Raw genomic sequence first — 24,071 nt, forward strand, 5'->3', positions numbered from 1 at the left:
TATTTAAGAGGCCAGGGCTTCTTTGCGGCGGGGGGGAGGGGGGGGTAGTTTTTCTGTTATTAGATCCCTTTACTTTCATAGGTCTGTTCAGATTTTCTATTTCTCGAGTCAGCTACAGGAGTTTTTGTCTTTCTTATCATCTGTCCATTTCATCTAGGCTGTCTAATCTGTTGGCATACAGTTGTGTACAGTATTTCCTTAGAGTCATTTTTATCTTTGTACATGTTGTCATGTACCCTCTTTCATTCCTGGTTTTAGTAGTTTGAATATTGTCTTTTTTTTTTTTTTCCTTGATCAGTGAAGCTAAGTTTGTTAATTTTGTTAACCTTTTCAAAGAACCAACTTCTGGTTTTGTACATTTTCTCTATTATTTTTCAATTCTCTATTTCATTAATTTCTATTCCAATCCTATTATTTCTTTCCATCTGCTTGCTTTGAGAAAATAGCTTGCCTCTTCCTTTTTCAATGACTTAAGGAGAAAAATTAGGTTACCGATTGGGGAATTTGAGTTTTTGTTTGTTTGTTTTTTTAATGTAGGGATTTATAGCTACACATTTCTCCCTTAGCATGCTTTAGCTGCATTCCTTAAGGTCAGTATGTTGTGTCATTTTCATTCGTCTCAAAATATCTTTGAATTTTTTTTTTTTTTAATGTTTTGAGAGAGAGAGAGAGCAAGCAGGGAAGTGGCAGAGAGAGAGAGAGAAACACAGAATTTGAAGCTCCAGGTTCTGAGCTGTCAGCACAGAGCCCAACACGGGGCTCAAACCCACGAACTGTGAGATCGTGACGTGAGCTGAAGTCGGATGCTTAACTGACTGAGCCACTTGGGTGTCCCTCAAAATATCTTTTAATTTTCTTTGTGATTCTGTCTCTGAACCATTGGTTATTTAGAATTATATCACTTAATTTCCATGTTTCTAATATCTGATTTCTAATACTACTTCTCTGTGACTGAAATACATGGTTTGTACAATCTTAATCCTTTCAACTTTACTGAGGCTTTTTAGGTAACCTAGCATATGGTCCATCCTGGAGAATGTTCCATGTGCATGTGAGAAGAACGTATATCCTGCAGTTGTTTGGTGGTGTTCTATATATATCTAGTAAGTTTAGTTTGTTTAAAAAAAATTTTTTTTAACGTTTATTATTTTTGAGAGCGAGCAAGTGCACGAGCAGGGGAGGGGCAGAGAGAGAGGGAGACATAGAATCCAAAGCAAGCTCCAGGCTCTGTCTGAGCTGTCAGCACAGAGCCTGATGCAGGGCTCAAACTCACAAACCACGAGATCATGACCTGAGCTGAAGTTGGATGCTTAACCAACTGAGCCACCCACGTACCCTGTTTGTTTTTTAAGTTGGCCCCATGCTCAGTGTGGAGCCCAACATGGGGCTTGAACTCATAACCCTGAGATAAAGAGTCATTCAACCAGCTGAGCCACCCAGCCGCCCCAAGTCTAGTTGGTTTAGAGTGTTGTTCAAGTCTTCTATTTCCTTCTTGATCTTCTAGTTGTTTTCTCCATTACTGAAAGTGGGGTATTCAAGTCTCCAACTATTACTGCTGCTATTTCTCTCTTCAAATCTATTAGTTTTTGTTTCATTTATTATTTTTTTGGCTCTGTTGTTAGATATGTTTATAACTGTTCTATCTTCTTAATAGATTCACCCTATTATAAAATGTCCTTTTTTTTCTTTTATCTCTGATAACATTTTTTGTTTTCAAGTCTCTTCTACTATAGCCACTCCAGCTTTCTTATGGTTGCTCTTTGAAGTATGCATCTTTTTCTATCCTTTACTCTTAACCTATTTCTACCTTTGAATAGAAAGTATACCTCCTGTAGGCTGCATACAATTGGATCTTTTCTAAAAACTCCACTATGACTATTTTTTGGATAAATTGTTTTAATCTATTCATATTTAAGGTTATTAATGACACAGTTGGGATTACTTCTGCCTTTTTACTTTTTGTTTTCTGCATAGCTTATGTGTTTTTTAATTCCTTTATTTCTCCTATAATACTTTCTTTTGTAGTAAGTGAACACTTTCTGGTATAACATCATAATTCCTTTAACGATTTTCTCTATTTTTAAAGTTACTTTCTTTGCAGTTGCTATCGGGTTTGCCATATACATCTTAACCTGACAGAATCTTTTCAGATTTATACTAATTCCAGAGCTCCTATATAGCTCTATTCCCCCTCCTCTTTTTGTGCTATTAGTTTTATGCATACTACATCTATGTACACTAACCAACAATATATTGTACAACACACTGCACACACTGTTACACAATACACTGTTGTAATTATTAGTTTATATAATTTCATGTTCATTAAAGAAGCTGAGGAAAGAAAGGAGAGCATGTAAATATTAATAGAGTTTGTTATACTGATCCTCTTATTTACCACTTTGGTTATCTTCATTGATTCCTGTTGATTCAAGTTACTATCTGGTATAATTTCCTCACTGCAGTACAACTTTGGTCCGATCCAAGTTCCCACAAAGTTTCTTTGTGCTGTTACTGTCAAATATATCACACTTCTGTATGTTACAGATTCAACAATATAATTATAAACATATGGTTTTATTTACACAACTGTTTTTAAATTAATTAAGGAGAAAAAATATGCATTTATACTGTCTTTTATGATTCTCTAATTACCTTTACTACTGCTCTTTGTTGTTTTGCATAGATTCACATTACTGCCTGAGGTCACCTGCTTTCCGCCTGAAGAACTTCCTTTGGTATTTCTCATAAGGCAGATCTTTTAGTAATGAATTCTCTAAGTATTTGTTCATCTAGCAAGGTCTTTATTTCACCTCTGTTTCTGAAAGAAAGTTTTGCTGCTGACTTTTTTCCTTTCAGCCCTTAGATCATGCCACTGCCTTATGACCTCTATTATTTCCAAGAAGTCAGCTATCAATCTTAAAGAAATATTCTTGAACATGAGGGTTTGTTTTTCTCTTTCAACTTTCAAGATTTTCTCTTTGTCTTTTAGCATTTCTCTTATGATGCGTGTGGGTGTGAATCTCTTTGAATTTATGCTACTTGCAGTTCTTTGAGCCTTTCAGATGTATATATGAATGCTTTTCAAATTTGTGAGGTTTTCAGCCACTATTTCTTTGAATATTCTTCTTGCTCCTTTCAGTGCATTCTTCCTTCCAGTTATTTATAATTTTAAACCGCAGAACTTCCGTTTGGCTCCTTTTTCTATCTCCTCTTTACGGATACCCTCTATTTGATGACATACTGTCGTCATAGCTTCTTTAGTTCCTTCTACTTCTTTAGGCACAGCATCCTTTAGCTCTTTGACCTCCTTATGACAGGTCTCCATTAAATCCAATATCTGGGTTCTCTCACAGGCAATTTCTGTTACCTGTTCTCTCCCGTATATGGGCCATACTTGCTCTGCATATCTCATACATTTTATTAAACTGACATTAAAAATTTTTTTTTAATGTTTATTTTTGAGACAGAGAGAGACAGAGCATGAACGGGGGAGGGTCAGAGAGAGAGGGAGACACAATCTGAAGCAGGCTCCAGGCTCTGAGCTGTCAGCACAAAGCCCGACGCGGGGCTCAAACTCATGGACTGTGAGTTCATGACCTGAGCTGAAGTCAGACGCTTAACCGACTGAGCCACCCAGGCTCTCCTTAAACTGACATTTTAGGTAAATAATACAGCAACTGTGGATACTGGTTCCCCTTCTTCCCTTTTGGGGCTTGTTATTTTCTTGTTCATTTGTTCAGTGACCTCCCTAGACTATTTCAGCAAAGTCTATTTCTCCACAGACTAGCGAGGTCCTTGGTGTTTTGCTTCAGAGGAGTGAAGTTGTGGGGGTGTTTACAGTCTCCCTGGATGACGATTTCTGCCTCATCTGGTATGAAACCCAGCTGTCAGACTCCACTAATTGCTGGCTGAATGCGCCACTGTTTTTGACAATGCCTTGGGGCGTAATAAAGTGCTCCAAAATCTAATCCAATTAAAACCGGGCCAACGTAGTTTCTGAGACTGAGGTTGGTTTTGACCTCAGAAGAGCTCTGCTTAGCTGTTTTCCTGGTTCTTACTGGTAAACTACCCAGCCTATGGTTTAACTTTTTTTTTTTATGTTTATTCTTGAAGAGAGAGAAAGAGGGGGGTGGTGCGCCCTCAAGTGAGAGAGGGGCAGAGAGAGAGAGAGAGAGAGAGAGAGAGAGAGAGAGAGACCCCCAAGCACAAACGAACCCTGAGATCAAGTCCTGAGACAAAATCAATGAGTCGGACACTTAACAGACTGAGCTACCCAGGAGCCCCTATGGTTTAGCTTCTTGTTCTCACTTAAGAGCTAACATCCTCCCTTTATTTGCTTACCACCAAAATCAACATTGTTTTCCAGAACACCCTTAGGTCTGAACTTCCCTACCTTCTGCTCTTATGCATTACCTCTCGTCCTGGCAAAATCTTGGTGCCGCTACTCTGAGCAGGGTCAGCCGACTTTTAAGTCCTTTTGGCTTGCCTCTCCCTACACGGAAGCTCTGTCCTACACCTGAGTTGGGGCAAGGACAGCAGGGTCACAGAATTCTTGCTTGCCAGGCCTAGGGCACAGCTTCTGTACTGAGTGTAGTACAAAGGTAGTCAGAAGAAAGGAGCCCCTGGCATTATGTGCAATAAGTGAATTAAATGAAGTCAGAAAGAGAAAAATACTCTATAATATCACTTCTATGTGGAATCTAAAAAAAGTCAAACTCAGAGAAATAGAATGCTGGTTACCTGAGGCTGGGAGAATTAGGAAGATAGTGGTCAAAAGGTACAAACTTCCAGTTATAAGATTAATAAGTTCTGGGGATCCAACGTACTGCATGGGGATTATAGCTAATAATATTTGAAAGACATTAATAAAGGAGATCTTAAAAGTTCTCACCACAAAAAAGAAATAAGTATGTGATGAGGTGTTAGTTAATGCTATGATGGTATCATTTTGCAATACATAAATGCATCAAATCAACATGCTATATACGTAGTATTATAAATCAATTATATCTCAGTAGTGTTGGGGCAGGGAGCCTCCGACCTGTAAGGGTACACTCATCAAGAATTTAGCCTCTTCAACTTGGAGTTGGAGGGAATGAGAAAAGCTGGTGGTCTGCCCTCCTCCCCTTCAATGGTGAGATACCATATTCCTTGTTTGGGAATTGTGTCCTCTGTTGAGGGTTGTGTCTTTTTGGCCACGCCAGCCCAGAGTGGAATTCCCAACAAGCAAAAGTTCAAATGTCAAAGACACTCACTGTTCTGAGTTTTAGCAGATTTCCTTGAAGAAATGTTTCCTCATTTGCTGTATGCTCTCAGAACAACTTCCACATATACATGGATGGCTTTTGTTGTTTTTTATAGGTTTTGTTTACAGTTGCAATGGGGAGCAGGTCCACAGAGCTCCGTACACTGCCATCCTGGAACTAGAACTCCTCCTTTCACTTTTACCTGCATGATTACAGTGAGAATTCCTGGGTTTGTACAATCTGACCCCATCTTGCTGGCCAGAGTCAAACGCTTCACCGTTAAGCATATGACCCAAGATAGGCCAGAGTTCTTCACCAGGAAGCTACTGCTGAAACTAGGAGTCTACTCATCGGAACAGAGAGAACACTAAAGAACCATGGAGAATGAAGAAGAGACATGGAAAGGACTCTTTGAGTTCCTAAGAATGCTTTGGTTATTGGATCCAGACAGTCCCTTCTCCCTGCAATGAGGTCTACACTGAGGGAGTTTAAAGAGGTTTCTGTCACTAGCTTTCAAAAGTGTCTTAACAGTTCTGATCTAGGGCTTCCCTGAGGAAAACTCTACTGAGCAAATTTCAATTAATGCTCCTCAGAAAAGAGGTCAAGAATGGCTTCAGAAGCCTAAGGGAAAGCTCCCCACATCATAGAAGACCCTCCCTGCCACTGCCACCCCCCCACCCCCACCCCCCGCCACCAGCCCCCAGCCCAGAAGTACCTTGATTGTGCTCAGACTCCTCATTAGCCACTCGCATCAGGGCATCCAGCACCAAAGCATTGTCTAGCCATGTGTACCACTCCTCCAACTCCTGAAGGAAGCTAGCTGTGCCCGTTGACTCTGACACCTTTCGAGTCGCAAGCTTGCAAAGCCGCTCAACAAAGCCAGGGATGCTGAGAAGGGCCGCTGCCAAGGAGAGGGAATTTTCAAAACAGAGACCAACCAGCTCTAAAGCCCTCAACAAGGAGCCTGTCCCCTACCTGTGGTGGGAATGATTTTTAATCTGACAGTAGCTAGTCAGAGAGCTTCCCTTTAAAATGAAATGCCAAGCCAAAATAAAATAGTAAATTACAGAAACAAGTTCAATTGTAGCAGGTATAGAGAAACAGGCTCTTATATCTACTAGTGGGAATATAAATTGGAATAACTTTAGTGTCTTAAATCTGTGTGTCTTTGAGCCAGGAGCTTCATTTCTGGGAACTTCCCATAAGGAAATAACCAATTATATGTACAAAGATATTCACTGATGTGGTTTCTACAATAGCAAAATAATAAAGACAACTACATGGTCATCAACAGCATATTGATTAAAACTATCCAATAGAATACAATAGACACTAAGAACAATGACACATATATCTTTATACAGTGACTCAGTAAAGATAATTAAACTTGTTAGAGAAAAAAATTATTACACAGTATTGGCTTAAGCCCATTTTCTTTAAAAATTTGCTTCTTTAAAATATGCACATAATATACACATAAAGAATGAAGGCTATACAGCAAGGTTTTTTTTTTTTTTTTTTTTTTTAACGTTCATTCATTTTTGAGAGACAGAGCATGAGAGGGAAAGGGGCAGAGAGAAAGGGAGACACAAAATCCAAAGTAGGCTCCAGGCTCTGAGCTGTCAGCACAGAGCCCGATGCAGGGCTCGAAATCATGAACTGCGAGATCATGATCTGAGCTGAGGTCGGATGCTCAACCGACTGAGCCACCAAGGTGCCCCTATACAACAAGGTATTTACTGTGGCCATTCCTGAGTAGGAAAGGATATAAATTCTTTTTTTTTTTTTTTTGAGACAGAGAGAGAGGAGAGAGGCAGAGGTAAGGGGAGGAGGCAGGAGAGAGAACAGGAGAGAGGGAGAGGATCTTAAGCAGGTTTCACACTCAGCGTGGAGCCCGATACAGAGCTCAATCCCATGACCCTGGGATCACGACCTGAGCTGAAATCAAGAGTTTTATTTTTATGCTCAACCAACTAAGCCACCCAGGTGTTCCCATTTAAATGCTTCTTCTAAAACCACTTCTCTCTAGGGGTGCCTGGATGGCTCAGTCAGTTAAGTGTCCAGACTCCTCTGATTTTGGCTCAGGTCCTGATTTCAAGGGATCGAGCCCTGCATCCAAGCCCTGCTTGGGATTCTCTCCCTCCCTCTTTCTCTGCCCCTTCCCTGCTCTCTCTCTCTCACTCAAAATAAACTTAAAAAAAAACAAAAACAAAAACAAAAAACCCTACTTCTTTCTAGTTTCATTTTCCTGTAACAAACATGTACTAGCAGTAAGAAAGAAGTTTTTTTTGTTTTGTTTTTTAGGTAAAGAAAGAAACTGAATAATCACCCAATTCCTATTTCCACTAATCCCATTTTGCTCACAATAATAAGATGGAAATTGTGATCAGCATCAGAGAACATAATACACTTTGGAGGCAGGAAAATCCAGGTTGTAGATCTTCAATTTATCATTTAACCTTCTTTAAAAATAAGGACTAACATCTCTACGTATTTGCTTATACATGTATTAATTAAATCTTCCTGGAAGGACAGAAAACACCAATGGTTGCCAAAGGCAAAGAGAATTAGGTGACCAGAAACACGAGTGTGAGGGGGTAGTTTTTCGATGAACATCTTTTTGAGCCTGTAGATTCTTTTTTTTTTTTTTTTTTTTTTTTAATTTATTTTTGGGACAGAGAGAGACAGAGCATGAATGGGGGAGGGGCAGAGAGAGAGGGAGACACAGAATCGGAAACAGGCTCCAGGCTCTGAGCCATCAGCCCAGAGCCTGACGCGGGGCTCGAACTCACGGACCGCGAGATCATGACCTGGCTGAAGTCGGACGCTTAACCGACTGCGCCACCCAGGCGCCCCGCCTGTAGATTCTTTAGAACCGTGTGAAGGTATCATCTAATTGAAAAAAAGTAGGTATTTCATAATACCAAGATAATACTATTAATTTGGGGGTATAATATGATATTGGAGTTATTTTTAAAATTGTGGAAATACTGCAATATATGCAAGTTGAATTTTATTGTATCTAGGATTTGCTTCAAAATAATTCAAAATAAGGTAGGGGGGCTCCTGGGGGTTCTGTCAGTTAAGCATCCAACTTTGGCTCAGGTCGTGATCTCATGGTTCAGGGGTCTGAAACCTGCTCTGCCCCTCTCCCACTTACCTCTGTCTCTCTCAAAAATAAATAAACTTTAGAAAAAAGTTCAAAATAAGAGAGGAGTGAATGGGGATAAAGAGAGGCCATCAGTTGACAACTGCTGAATCGAGCTGATGGGTAAATAGGTATCATTATAATGTTATATGTGTCATATACATGTCTCTGTGTGAAGAATCTAAATGAAAAAATTTTTTAAATAATTTTAAAATGTCTATTTATTTATTTTCAGGGGGGAAGGGCAGAAAGAGAGGGATAGCAAATCCCAACTGGGCTCCGAACTAAGAGTGCAGAACCCGACAAGGGACTCGATACCAAAAACCATGAGATCATGATCTGAGTCAAAACCAAGAGTCAGATGTTTAACCAACTGAGGAACCCAGGTGCCCCTAAATGAAAAATTTTAACATAAAATTCAAAAGAACACAGTATTAAAGAAAATTCTTCAAAACTAAAATAAGTTACAACAAAGTACAGCTAGGATTGTACAAACGCATATTAAATTAAGTTCTAGCACAGAGCTCAGCAAATACTCTTAGCCCCCTTTCCATCCTCTATAAATTAGTGACTATAATGTCTGAACTCATTTAAAAAAAAAAAAAAAAAAAAAAAGCAAGGGCGCCTGGGTGGCTCAGTCGGTTAAGCATCCAACTTCGGCTCAGGTCATGATTTCATGGCTTGTGAGTTTGGGCCCTGCGTCAGGCTCTGTGCTGACAGCTCGGAGCCTGGAGCCTATTTCAGATTCTGTGTCTCCCTTTCTCTCTGCCCTCCCCTATTCATGCTTGGTGTCTCTCTCTATCTCAAAAATAAACATTAAAAAAAAATGTTTTTTTAAAGCTGTAATTATATTAAAATTAACTTTTCTTTAAAAAGTTGAACACAGAATTACCATATGACCCAGCCACACCACACCTAAGTATAGACCCAAAACAACTGAAAAGAGGCGCTCACATAAATATGTACAAACACATCCTCATGACATTTCACAGCAGCCAAAAAGGGGAAAACAATCCAAATGTCCATCAAGAGATGAATGAACTGTGGTATATACAAATATTATTCGGCCATAAAAAAAAAGATGAAACACTGATATGCTACAGAATGGATGAACCTCAAAGTCATCATGCTAAGTGAAAAAAGCAGGATACAAAAAGTTAACGTATTATAGGATTCCATTTAAAAAATATCTAGCATAGGTATAAGAAAGCAGGTAGTTGCCAGGCTTGGGAAGAATGGGAACAGCTGCTTAACATGTACACAGTTTCACTTTGGGGTGATGAAAATGTTTTGAAAATAGATGGAAGTGTGGTTGCACAAACTGTAAATGCACTAAATGCTACTGAATTGTTCATTTTAAATGGTTTATTTGGTTATGTGACACTCACCTTAAAAAAAAAAAAATACATGGAGGTAGCTTTTTTGCTTTGAGATACCATTTTTTACTTATTGGCTTGGCAGACATCAAGAAGTTTAAAAAGGCCCTGCAATGGGAAGCATGTACGGGGGGATGGGCAGAAAAGATGTACCATAATTTCTTTAGAGGGTTAACTTGTCAATATCTATCAAAGTTTAAAAGGCAAATATCCAGCACATCATACTCCATACACAAGACTGTTATTTGTAGGAACAAAGGTTTAAAAATAAACCAAATTTCCACCAATAGGGGACTAGTTAAATAAATTGTGGTATGCCCATATATTAGAATACCATGTAGCTATAAAAAGGAATCACATAATTCTGTATGTATTGGAATCGAATGCTTTGCAAGATGAAGTTAAGCAAAAAAAACAAGGAGCAGAATGGAGGCTATTTTATACTACCACCTGTACAGACAGGGAGCAGCCAATCTCTTTCCCCCTCCATCCCCCTGACTGGGCAGGTACAGAATTTCTCTGCAGAGTCATATGAGAAAATGAAACAGGTTGCTATGGGGAGGGGGAACAAACTTTCTACTGTATGTATATACCTGCTATTCTTATTATTTAAGAAACCTTAGACATATATTACTTTTTCCAAAAATAAAAGAGTTTGGATTCTACAGGAAAACCTTCCCAGAGCTGGATTTTTCTCTTAATCTCTTTTCTGGAGGGTGAATGGCTGCAGTTTCTCTGTTCCTCACAGGACAGTTCCGTCCTGCCCTACACTCTCCACAAAGCACTTAGACGCAGCACTTAGAACGTGACCTGCCCAGCATTCAGAGTTCCGAGACTCCGGCCCCCACCTTGGGAGATTCTAGAGCCTCTGTGAGTCACTCATCTCTTGAAAACATGATGAAAAGCTATGGGCTCTCACCCTGAAAAAAAAGTCATTGGCCTAATTATGCTCATCAAATGATGTACAATCTCCGGGAACTGGCACCCAGCACCACAGTGTGCTAGTAATTCTCACAGCTTTACCAGCAGCTATCACACACTACTGGTTAATGTGAAAATGTCAAACTGGTTGACAACGGAAACACAATTTCTGAATTTCTGCAAAAGCAGACCTTTTCTCTCATATTTGTTAAAACATCAGTATTTTGAAATATTCCCGCAAATCTTTCTCCTCAGCTTAGGCCCTGCTTTCCAGCTGAGAGGATTCTGAATTCTCTCCTAGCTCCTGTGTTGCAGAAATCAGCCCTTGTTAGCTCAGTGTGACCTATAAATTGATAATTATCTGGCCTGTGGCTTCATCTACATCTCTGACTAAAATCTTGATTTTTTTTTCCCCCAGATGAAACCATCTGTTCCCACATGAACGGATAGAAGAACAACTGGTAGTTCTGAGAAATCCAAAGAGGACTCTAACATTTTTATTATCTGAGCTCCAGAAAGACAGTATAAATCACTATTTTGCTGGGTAAGAAAACAGCCACAATTTATTAAAAACAAAACAAAAACACATCAGCTTTATATGCGGTTATGGACTGAATTGGGTCCCCTTCCAAATTCATATGTTGAAGCCCAAATCCATAATATAGCTGTATTTGGAGACCGGGCCTTTAGGGAGGTAATTAAATGGGGTCATGAGAGCGGGGCCCTAATCCAATAGGACAGATGTCCTTATATAAGAGGAAGAGACATCAGAGATCTTTCTCTCTTTGTACATACACAGAGGAAAGACAACGTTAGGACACAGTGAGAAGGCAGCCGTCTGCAAACCAGAAACCAATGCTGAGGGCACCTTGATCTCGAACCTCTAGCCTCCAGAACTGTGAGAAAATGAACTTCTGTTGTTTAAGCCACCCAGTCTACGGTATGTTATTATGGCAGCCCGAGATGACTGTTACACACACCTTTATTTAAAAATATCCGGTACCGGAGTTCAATTAAAGCATGACAATATTGAGAACTAAGATCTTTCTCATTGCACTTGTGATTTAATTATGTTCACCTTGGCCTTCCCAGGGCATGTGACTGGAGAAGAATGTGTGTGGGGGCAGGAGGCAGGGAAAGAGGAACTGTATGGTCAGAGAGCTGGGAAAGGACCCTGTACAACATCATGTGCTAAAATACAACTTTTTTTTTTTTTTCAATGTTTATTTATTTTTGGGACAGAGAGAGAGACAGAGTATGAACGGGGGAGGGGCAGAGAGAGAGGGAGATACAGAATCGGAAACAGGCTCCAGGCTCTGAGCCATCAGCCCAGAGCCCGACGCGGGGCTCGAACTCACGGACCGCGAGATCGTGACCTGGCTGAAGTCGGACGCCCAACCGACTGCGCCACCCAGGCGCCCCTAAAATACAACTTTTAATAAAGCTTCAACCCAAAAGCTACAAGCAGACATCACATGTAGAGTATCTCATGGGTTAGCCACACAGGTATACAAGTGAACCTAGACATTTTATAAAGACTTCCTTTAAAAAAAAAATTTTTTTTTAATGTTTATTCTTGAGACAGAGAGCATGAACAGGGGAGGGGCAGAGAGAGAGAGAGAGAGAGAGAGAGAGAGGGAGACACAGATCCTGAAACAGGCTCCAGGCTTTGAGCTGTCAGCACAGAGCCCAATGTGGGGCTTGAACCCACGAACTGTGAGATCATGACCTGAGCTGAAGTCAGACGCTTAACCAACTGAGCCGCCCAGGCACCCCAAGACTTCCTTTTTTTAATGCCTCATATAAAGGAAACTAGGTTTGGGGTTAACTCTCAGTTAATTAAAAAATCAACTGACTAAAATACCTTGTCCTCCAAGAATGATGGGCAGTGCTGGTTTCACTTAAGGTAGCTTATAGACAGGTGGGTGAAGGTAACTGATAATAACAGGATAAAAATGATCTGTAGAACAGATTCCTTAAATGTAAAACTAAAAGATGAAAGTTACTTAGTGCCTCAGCACACACAAGTATCTAATACAGAACCTTTATGACCCTCAGTTTCTTAAGCTGTGCAATGAATGGGGCTGCTTGGAGAAGTAAATAAAATCACTGTTCGGTTATGCAGTTAGCTCAATGTTTGCTACACAGCAGGAGTTTAACAAATGTGAACTTTTGTCAGTATATACGTATGTGTGTTTAAATCAGCTTTAAGGTATAATTTAGTTATAATAGAACTCATGTTTTTAAGAATGAGTATTTTATGATTTGCTAAAATGAGTACTCCTTAAAAGTCCTAAGAAAGGAGAAGGGAGGGGAATAAAAGCCTACATAGACCAGGGTAGGCCTTGGATCTATGGACTCAGGAAGAAAAACAAGCCTAGAGGGGGAACCACCAACCTGGGGTCATAGGGTTCATATACTTCTGTTTTTATTATGACTAAAACACGTATAATTATATTCCCTAACAACCTAGAAATACAGTCATGACTATGTGGTGTTCATAACTAAAACTAGAATGCTAACAGAGTTAATGAAGGACTCATATTTAGTACTTAGAAGGGAGATTGCTATGTAGCACTTAGCAATTCTGCAGAGCTAGGCCTGGGAATCCACACATCCAGTCAACTGGACTTCAGAAACAAAGTACTGTTTTCAAAGCATCCTCAGGGCTACTGTGGGATGATCATGGCTTTCTACTACTGTTTTGTTTTTTTTTTAATGTTTGTTTATTTTTTAGAGAGAGAGAGAGACAGACAGACAGAGTGTGAGTGCGGGAAGGGCAGAGAGAGAGGGAGACACAGAATCTGAAGCAGGCTCCAGGCTCTGAGCTGTCAGCACAGAGTCTGATGTGGGACTCGAACCCACAAACCATGAGATCATGACCTGAGCCGAAGTCGGACACTTAACCGACTGAGCCACCCAGGCACCCTCTCTACTACTGCTTTTTAATTGGTTATTCGGTTAACACTAAGGCAGACTGATTTTTCAGTCTGTTAGTGTTCAAGAACTAGCTTTTAAGACACATAAATGATTTAGTTCAAATATGATCATCTATACTCTTATAACCAAAACAGATATATGCCCAATTTCTCCAAATCTGCTTAGACCAGGATAGAAACAGAAAAAAGTTCTCTTGCTAACAAAAAGCAACAGGTGGGGAAATCATTAGCATATTCATGTGGTTCTAAAATCAAACAATACATAAAATAATACATTCAGAAGTCCTACTTCCACTGCTGTCATCTACCTTGTTTCCAGCCACCCCCAACAGGTAACCATTTTTAGTTTCTTGTGTGTGCTTTCAGTTTATGCATACTGTATATGAGCAAACAAATACATCTGATCTTATTCTCCCCATCTCTGCTTTACTACAAAAAGTATCATACTATACACATAGCTCTGCATTTTCCTCTTTAACAGTAATACATCTTGGAGATGTTATCCTGTATTAGTACATACTAAATCTTCTTCATTCTTTTTTCTTAAAAGCTATACAATTTTCCATTATATAAATGTTCTGGAAATTTAGTTTCTTATCAATAAAACATTTAAGTTGTTCTGGTCTTTTGTTATTACAATGTTGCAATGAATGACCTTGAATATACATCATTGCCTATATACCTACAGGATAAAGGCCCAGATGAGGCTTAGTGGATCAAAAGGTACGTGTATTTGTAATTCTGATAAACAATGGATCTTACTTTTTTGATGTTCTGAATCCATTAAAAAATCTAATAAAGGTTACAAACTTGGCCCCTATAATAATGAACACATACAAAATTTACATACTCTAAGTGGACCCTATGAGCCCTCACATGGATCAATCTCTGGAGATATTGAAAGAGCAGATAATTTACAAAGGGGTCTCAGAGCCATAATTTCAAAACTCCGAAAACTTTGAGAGATTTTACCTTGGTTGATTTCAGCTGCGGAAGGTCCTAAGCTCAAGCTCTTCTTCTGCTGAGCATTTTTGGCAAGTAGTGTATGCTTGTCATCATTCCCTGTATCCATCTCTGAAATGGTGACAGCCAGAATCCGGCAGAAATTAGCAAGCTGCTGCTGATCAAAATTGGATACTAAAGAACTCAGATTGGGGACTTCATCTAGTCGGATCATTTCCTACAGGAAACACAAATAAAACAATCCCCATGCTCAGTTCATTTGACACTGGATGTGCCCCTTGTTTGCATTCCCCAAAGAATGGGGCTTGGCAGCTAGACCACTTAGGTTAAATCCCAGCTCTGCAAACTGCAGCTGTGCAAACACAGGTAAATTATGGAACCTCTCTAAGTCTCTGTGTGCTCAACTGTCAAATGGGACTAACATACCTTATAGGATTGGTCTGAGGATCAAACCCTTTGAAAACCATTGTTCTTATTCTTTGTTCATGTGGCTCATTTTGTCTATTTAGAAAAGCAAAGCAAAGCAAATGCCTACCGCTCAAGTTTTATCATTCATAAATTACCATTCTTGCTACAGATGTTTTCTTTTTAAGAAATAAGAAATAAAATATTCCTAACCAGTTGTGTTCCCATTTCTCCTGCCAGAGGGAACCTTTATTTTGAACTGTTTATTATTCCCACACATGTTCTTATACTTATATTTCCATAAAAATATATGGTATTAAAGTGAAGGAAACCACCAACAAAAGAAACAGCAACCTACTGTTGAAGATATTTGTAAATGATGTATCTGATGAGGGGTTAATATCCAAAAAATAAAGAACTTACACAATGCAACATAAGAAATGATCTGATTAAAAAAATGGGCAGAGAATCTAAATAGACATTTTTCCAAAGAAGACATACAGAAGGTCAACAGACACATGAAAAGATTTCAGGAGGGAAATGAAAATCAAAACCACAATGAGATATCACCTCATATCTGTCAGAATGGCTAATATTAAAAAGGCAGGAAATAACAAGTGTTAGAGAGGATGTGGAAAAAAAGGAGGATGGTACACTGTTGGTAGGAATGTAAACTGGTACAGCCACTACGGAAAACAGTATGGAGTTTCCTCAAAAAAAAAAAAAAAAAAAAAAAAAAAATCAAAAACAGAAATATCAATGATCCAGTAATTTCACCACTGGGTATTTACCCAAAGAAAACAAAAACAGTAATTTGAAAAAAATATATGCACCCCTATAGTTATTGAAGCATTATTTACAATAGTCAAGATAGAGAAGCAACCCATGTGTTCATCAACAGATGAATGGATAAAGAAGACATGGTATACATGGACAATGGAGTATTATTCAGCCATAAAGAAGGATGAGATCTTGCCATTTACAACAACACGGAGAGACCAAAAGGATATAATGCTAAGTGAAATAAGTCAGAGAAAGACAAATACCATTTGATTTCACTTGTATAGGAGTCTACAAAACAAAACAAATGAATAAACAAAACAGAAAAAGACTCATAAATACAGAGAACAAACTGGTGGTTGCCAGAAGAGAGGCGATTATTGGGGGGGATGGGCAAAATAGGTCAAGGGGATTAAGAGGTACAAACTTCCAGTTATAAAAGAAATAAGTTGTAGGGATGAAAAGTACAGCATGGGGAATATAGTCAATAATATTACAGTAACATTGTATGGTGACAGATGGTGACTATACACAGTGGCGAGTATAGCTTAATGTATAAAATCACCGAATCATTAGGTTGTATACCTGAAACTAGTATTATATTGCATGTCAACTATACTTCAATAAAAAATAAATCAAAAAATTTAAAAACATTGTTTTGTTTTTAAAACCAACAATGTATTGTTTTGCATGTACAGTGTGAATTATATATGACACCTTACTGTTAGTTAACACTGGGATTTTTTTTTTTAATTTATGCCACTTCTGATAACAGAAAGTACTTTTTCAACTTTTATTTATTTTTAAGTAGGCTCTGGCCCAATATGGGGCTTGAACTCACAATCCCAAGATCAAGAGTCGCTTCCTCTACTGATTGGGCCAGCCAGGTGCCTCTCAACACTAGGATTAAATTACACAGATACAAGTAGCTCTAATTCATTCATTTTTTCACTCTTTTACTCCAGTGTATTTAACCAGTGTGTGTGTGTGTGTGTGTGTGTGTGTGTGTGTCCGTACACACACACACACACACACACACACACTCATACTATACACATAGCTCTGCATTTTCCTCTTTAACAGTAATACATCTTGGAGATGTTATCCTGTATTAGTACATACCAAATCTTCTATATACACGTGTGTGTGTGTGTGTGTGTGTGTGTGTGTGTGTGTGTGTGTGTGTGTGTTTAGGTAGGCTATAATTTTTCACTATTAAACAATGCTGCCATGAATATTCCTATAGGTGTCTCCTTGTGTGCTTGCACAAGTAACCAATTATCTAGAGTAAGCAATAGCAGGCATTCTTGTCTTTTTGACTTTAACAGGAATATTTCCAAAGTTTCAACATTAAGTTTTATGTTTGCTGTAAGTTAACTGATATCCTGTATCAAGTTAAGGACTTTTCCTTCTATTCCTAACTTCTATCATAAATGAATACTGAATTTTATGAAACGCTTTGTTATTTTAGTTTCTTTCTTTTTTTTTTATTCTTCTCTACAATCTGCAAATGTTGCATGTTGTATGAGCTTCTCTTCTTCTGAAACATCCTTATACTCCTCAGAAAATACCTACTGCCCTTCATCTCACTGATTCATTTCCACTGAACTGGATATTTCTCAATCACTGCACATATCCTATGATCTTGTAATTATCTATTTTCCACATAAACTTACGCTGCCTTGAGGCTGTCCAGAGCCTCAACACATAAGACTTGGTGGTGACGGTCTCAGTAAATGTGTACTGAACAGGTGAATGATTCCTAGAAGCCCTCATGAGTTCCACTCTTACTTCTGGGAATGAAGGCCTGGAGTTCACTGTGGAGGAGCTACCTGGGGGCAGCCTCTTCCACCTTTGCCTTCTCCTTCCCCAGTACACAACAAATGGGAGCCATTGTTATTATTGGTAACTGTAACTTTCAGCCCTGTTCCTCTAGCTCTGTGATGGGTCATAAACTAGGTCCTACCACCCTCCAAGCCCACTTCCTTGTGTTATATTTTAATTTTAAAATTTAATACATACAACATATGTTACGAAGCATCATCAAGTGAACAGCTGTGTGTGCCTTTCCTATCACATCTTCCTGCTTCTCTGCCAGAGGTAACCACAAACCTGAATTTTATTTTTGCTTTGCTGTTAAGATAAAAAAAGCTTTGTGTATGTGTTGAGTTTGCTTATTTCAGAGCTTTATAAAAATGATACACTACATACAGTCTTCTGTAACTGACTTCTATCAGTACTTTCTATGAGTTAGCTATGTTGTTGCCTATATCAACAATTTATTCACTTCCACTACTTTATAATATTCCATTGTGTGGATAGAGAAAATTTATCCATTCTACTGCTGATGGATCACAGACTTGGTTTCAGTTTTTTGACCCTGAAACAATGCTATAAACATTCTTATGTGTTTCTTGATGCACATGTACAGAAGTATTTCTGGCTTCCAAACCATTCTGATAATGTCCAAGAATAAGAAAGTTTCCATCACAACCCAATAAAACATACATAGGTGAATGTATAAATATGTGACAAAAACTTAAATAATAACCCTTACATGATACACTTTAATCTTTTCTATTTAGCTGACAGACCCAGTGGATTGATTTCACAATCTCTTGGCTTTGATGTAGTGTTTTCATTTCTAAGAATTACTGGTCTGTCTGGGATGGAGTTTATCCACAAGCATGCCTGGGAATAGGTTACAGGTGACCCAGGCACAAGAATGATGCCTCGGCCCTCAGGGTAGTGCTTCCCTAGGTGCTAGATCACGAGGTATGCACATGTTCAACTAGAAAAGAAGATAAATATATTCTGCAGGAACAAAAAGATATCAGCAGTATATAAGTATTTCAAATGATATACATTCTCACCAACATTTGTGCTCTCATGGTGGCCTTAATTTGCATTTCCCTCATTATTAATGAAGCATCTTCTTTTATTTATAGATTCTCTTCTGTGAAATGCTTGCTTACATCACTGCCTCCCTCGCCCCTTTTTTTAACTAGGTTGTCTTTTTCTTGCTGATTTGTAAGAATTCTTGATAAATTCTGAATACCAATTTGTTAGTTACATGGGTTACATATATCTTTTCCCAGTCTGTGGCTTGGGTTCCCACTTTCTTTACGGTGCCTATCCCCCTTTCAGACTGCACCAAGGTAACAATGTCTAGCAGAACTCATCACTATTTTTAGCAACACACAAAAATATGAGTGTGACAGGGCATGACAGGCAAGCAGGAAAAGTTATGAAGGAGCAATCCTAGACTCCCATGCTGAAACTGCGAAGGAGTCTAGTGTTTCCACCCTTGAAGCCCCCTTTCACACACTGGCTGGAGCATACAATTATTGGAAAAATGACAAAGACTTTTTATCAAAGAACACAAAGGGTCTGGGACCTGCACACATCTCCAGTGTGTTCCTACAGACAATGGGCCACTTGTGCATCTTCTGCCTGCACGATGACAAGCCAGGCCTGGGGAAAATGCAGCAGAAAGACAGAAACGAAAGCTAGGGTAACCGCAATGCACGCGGGTAGCCTTTTCTCTGCAAGAGCAACTCTAAGAGGCAATTCCTGCCTCCTCAGTAGTAAGAGAAAGAAATCTTCCCACTGCAACCAACATGGAGGCATGGAATAAGGAGTAGGGAAGTAAGCTCCATGTCTTCACAAGCATTACACAAATATCTAATACACTATCTAACAGATATCTAACAGATGGTGTGTTTTTTGGGTTCTAAGTTTTTTATGATATTTTTTAATTTAGTGTTTCATTTTCATCACAGCTCCTCTTTTAAAAAAATTTTTTTAAGTAGGCTCTACATCCAACATGGGGCTTATACTCACGACCCAGAGATCAAGAGTTGTATGTTCCACCAACTGAGCCAGTCAGGTGCCCCTTTGTGTGTTTTTAAAAAAAAAAATTAAAAAAAAAATTTTAATGTTTATTTGAGAGACAGAGAGAGGATGAACATGAGTGGGGGAGGGGCAGAGAGCGAGAGAGACAGAATCTGAAGCAGGCTCTAGGCTCTGAGCTTGTCAGCACGACAGCTCACTAACTGTGAGATCATGACCTGAGCTGAATCAGACGCTTAACCAACCAACCCAGGCGCCCCTGTGTGTGGGATTTTTTTTTTTTTTTTTTTTAAGTATATTCAGGATCTTTTGAATGTCCATCTTATGACCAAGTGGCAGGCTTTCAGTGCTCACATTTGTGTCTCCTATGTTGGTATCAAATTTTAACTGTTTAAGACTAATGAGATTAAACAGAAGTGAACTTAGTAAGTCTAAGCCAAACATCACCATCCAGGGAAACATATCCTGATGAATGAAGGTTTCACAGCATTCAAATATAGAAAAGTGGTAGGAAAATGGAGTTACCCCACAGCATACAGCAGTGTCAGTATGCCAAAAAGATCCTGCATCATAATAATTAGCAAAGGGCAATCTGATTTCAGCAAAGTAACATTAGCCATCACATTAAAGGCAATCTGAACTTTTGAGTTTTATCATTAGTTGGATTTCAATTTATATACTGACTTAGGTTTTACTGTCACTTAAAACCCATTAGAAGAAGAAATATAACCTACTTTTGTACCTAAATATATTTAAGTAAAAAAAAAAAAAAGTTAACACGAGGAATATGGATGAATTTTTCTTTTAAAAGAGCTCTGTACATCAGTCTTGAGAATCCAATTATCGAAGACACCCTCCACCATCTGGTCATCCACCTGCTGGAGAACATAGCTCACCTTTTTAACACCCAAAATATCTTCAATGAGGGTTGCTGTTTGTAAGAATGTTTTCTTACTCGTCATCAACGTAAACAGGAAGATCACAAAGTCATTCTTTTCTGCCAAACGCTTTGTAACTCCTTCCGTCTATCACAAGGGAGAAGGAGAGAAAAGGCCGGATAGGTTATAATCTTAAAACCTGAAAAGCAAGGTACCCCCTTCTGGAAACTGGAAAAGCAACTTCAAGCTCCCTGAGGAATTCTTGGCAGAGGACTTAAATCCCTATAACCATATACAAAACGTGTGCAAATGCTTTTTGAGAGGATGGGTTTCTCCATGGTAGGCTCACCATATGTTCTGACCTAATACCTGCCTAGTAACTCAACGAGGAGCTACACACTAGCACCCAGTAGCCCAAGTTTTATTTGGCCAGCAGTACATTTTAAGGAGTGAATGTCAATGTCTTCAGGCATGACGTCCTTACTCCAGATTAGCCAAAATCTGCACCGTCCCCACCCCAAAACAGGCACCTCCAGACATTTCTTCATTTCTGCCTAATCCCTGGAATTAAGCCAGATCAGCAGAGTTGGGCCATATCATACTATGTTCTTCACATTTTTGTTTCCTTTTTTTTTTTTTTTTTAAACTGAACTGTGTTTTGCTGGAGTATCACTGATTAACATTAGGTGTCATTAACAAAAGCCTCATAAAACTAATGACCACATGGAAGTTGCCCAAGAGGGGGTCATCATACATACATCATCTTTTAAAATAAGGACAAGTTCTTACTGACCTCAGTTGCAAGAATAGTTGTATGTTAGCTGAACAATTAGTTTCCTTTTATCTTCTAGGTCTGTCTGTGCCTCTCTGTCCACTAGCTACATGTGGCTACTGAGCACTTGAAACATGGTGCTCCAAGTGTAAAACACACTGAGTTTTGAAAGCTTAGTACGAAAAAAGAAAGTAAATATCTTATTAATAATTACTTACAATTGTTTACATGTTGGAATAATCTTAGTCTTTTTTTTTTTTTTTTTTTTTTTTTTTTTAGGGAGAGCACGCAAGCAGGGAAAAGGGGCAGAGGGAGATGGGAGGAGACAGGGAGAAAGAAGGGGAGAGAGAGAGAGAGAGGGAGGGAGGGGGAGAGGGAGGGAGGGAGGGGGGGAGAGAGGGGGAGAGAGAGAGAGAGAGAGAGAGAGAGAGAGAATCTCAAACAACTCTACATTCATCATTGAGCCTGAAATGGGGCTCGATCCCTTGACCCCAGGATTGTGACCTGAGCTGAAATCGAGAATCAGATGCTCAACTGACTGAGACACCCAGGCGCCCTGACATATTGATATAATCTTGATATACTATGCTAAATAAAATATATTATTAAAATTAACTTCACGATTTCTTCCTACTTCTTTTCTTACTTTCTAAAAAAATGTGGCTATAAGGAAATTTAAAATAATCTAAGTGGTTCACGCTATATTTCTGTTGCATGGCACAGTTACAGATGCTGAACTGCATAAGTGTTGAAACTTATTTCTCTATTTGTGTTGGTTGATAAGAAGCTTAAACCCAAATTTATGTCCCATCCACAACACCACTGATTTTATAGTCAGCCCAATTCCTGGATACATGTTACACCCTCACCGTGTTCCACCCTTTTCCTTACCTACTTCTAAATTTATGATTTATGATCTTGGGAGATTTTATACAAGATGCCTGAAACCTCTTTTGGAATGAGGCAAGAAATGAAATGTAATTAAATGCTCTGCTGTATTTTCATAGCACACAGATTTCACTTCTACAGGGGCATTGGTTTCATTGCTGCCATGTATTATGCTGCTTACAGTTTACCACAGAAGTTCCTAAAAGATGGATACTGCGTTTTACAAAAACTACCACATGTATGTTACTTTACAAGGTGCTTTCACATCTATCATCCCACTTAGTCCTCATAACAAGCCTACAATGTTGGTAAGATTACTGACTGCACTCTCCTGATAAGAAACTAAAAGCTCAGGGAGGTAAATTAATAAGCACTGAGCCATGAGCCAGAACTCCAAATCATGTTCTAGCACTAAGTGCTAGGCTTTTTCCTTTCTACCAAAATGCTTCTTTTATCCACCTTTCTTTCTTGCTCAGGGTCGACCAAACAGAGTATCCTGCTCAATATATTGGTGAGGCTTCTGGTTCCTGTTTTGTTTTCTAACAAGGAAAATGAAGAAACAGAAATAAAGGGATTAAAAGGAATCTTAAAAGGAATACATTCTCCCAGTGCATGTATCCACTTGGTAAGTGATCGTTCAGTCTCTGCTTGGACAGAGTCTGTCTCTGGAGAGATTGTTTAGTCTCTCCAGGGCTAAAGGAGATCACCACCTGCTGCAGTAGCCCTGGCTCTTAACACTTTCTACGAAATTCTGCCTCCCCGTAATTCCCACCTGTTGGTCCTGGTTCTCAGGCCCATGTAAGTCAGTCCAATTGCCCCATGTCTGAGGATAGCTCTCATGTCCACCCCCCGCACTCGAACTTTCCTTTCTCAAGCACTGCAGATGTGGTGGGGAGATAAATGGGGCCCCAAGGGCAGGCATACTTACACAGACACAGGTATTATACAGGATGCTCAAACAGTCCTTGGACATTTCATCACTTACTGAAAGTGAAAGGGAAATAACTGGTTATTTTCCTCATTGAAAAGATATTGTAACAGAATTAAACTTTTTGAACACAAGAACTGGTCCTCACAATCTCCTCCAAGATGATTACTTTCCTTTTAGCACACCTCTTTCCGGTCCTTGCTTACCAAAGATTTTCATGATACTCATCAGAAACTACAAGCCAATTAGTATATGGATTTTTGGTTGATAGTAGCCCTTTTTTTCCTATGCTCCATAGCCTTCATGTTTTCAATCTACTGTGGTGTCATCACTTAATAGCCATGTTCTCTCTGTAGTTTGCTTAGAGTATATCCAGGGTTTTGGGGGGGGGGGGGATTTTTGTTATTTAAATAGACTAAAAATAAGCAATTTAATATATGTGTGTAACCTTTTTATGCTTGTGTTGCATCGGTTCCTCAAGATACATTTCCAAAAGCAGAACTGCCAGAATCCCAAGTATGAGCTTCCTGACTGAGCGTTACAAGTCTTCATTGAAAGTTCTACTAGCAGCAAACAAAGGTTATCATTTTTACTAAAGACTGTAAGTGTGTTTTTGTTTTTTGTTATTTCTGTTGGGGAAATGGCTTTTATTGCCTGACCTACTAACTCCAACAAAGAACTAGCTACTTCTCTGTGAGTAGGAACAGGGGAATACCATAAAAAGGAAACAATTGTCATGACCCCAAAGCCTGGAAAGAATAAAACTAAGTATGAACTATCAACGAAGTGTTTTCTTTGGCATTAAATTTTTTAAAACTTTCCATTCATTCCTATGCTGCCACAAACTCTAAAATGCTAGGTCTCCCTCTGAGATGTCAATGCGTGGCCCTGACAAGCTAGCTTGACCAGAAGAGTTATCTGATACAATCTTGAGACAGTGCAGATGTCTCATATACCTCATCACTACCTTTT

The 24,071-nt window shown here is 39.1% G+C and overlaps 1 protein-coding gene across 2 annotated transcripts in view; it reads right to left on the reverse strand.

The window, feature by feature from the left end:
- TRPC4AP (transient receptor potential cation channel subfamily C member 4 associated protein) overlaps nucleotides 1-24,071 on the reverse strand; it is a 69,199-nt gene that overhangs the window by 20,310 nt on the left and 24,818 nt on the right. For both annotated transcript variants that reach the window (XM_025931820.2, XM_086702047.1), the window contains exons 5-8: nucleotides 23,100-23,155; nucleotides 20,530-20,658; nucleotides 14,606-14,813; nucleotides 5,965-6,150 (exon numbers count right to left, since the gene is read on the reverse strand). In XM_025931820.2, coding sequence (XP_025787605.1) covers nucleotides 5,965-6,150; nucleotides 14,606-14,813; nucleotides 20,530-20,658; nucleotides 23,100-23,155 — 579 coding nt within the window. The remainder of the gene's footprint in view (nucleotides 1-5,964; nucleotides 6,151-14,605; nucleotides 14,814-20,529; nucleotides 20,659-23,099; nucleotides 23,156-24,071) is intronic.

The sequence above is a fragment of the Puma concolor genome, chromosome A3 (genome assembly GCF_028749965.1).
Source record: "Puma concolor isolate L17-30 chromosome A3, mPumCon1.1.hap2, whole genome shotgun sequence".
Taxonomy (NCBI): Eukaryota; Metazoa; Chordata; class Mammalia; order Carnivora; family Felidae; genus Puma; species Puma concolor.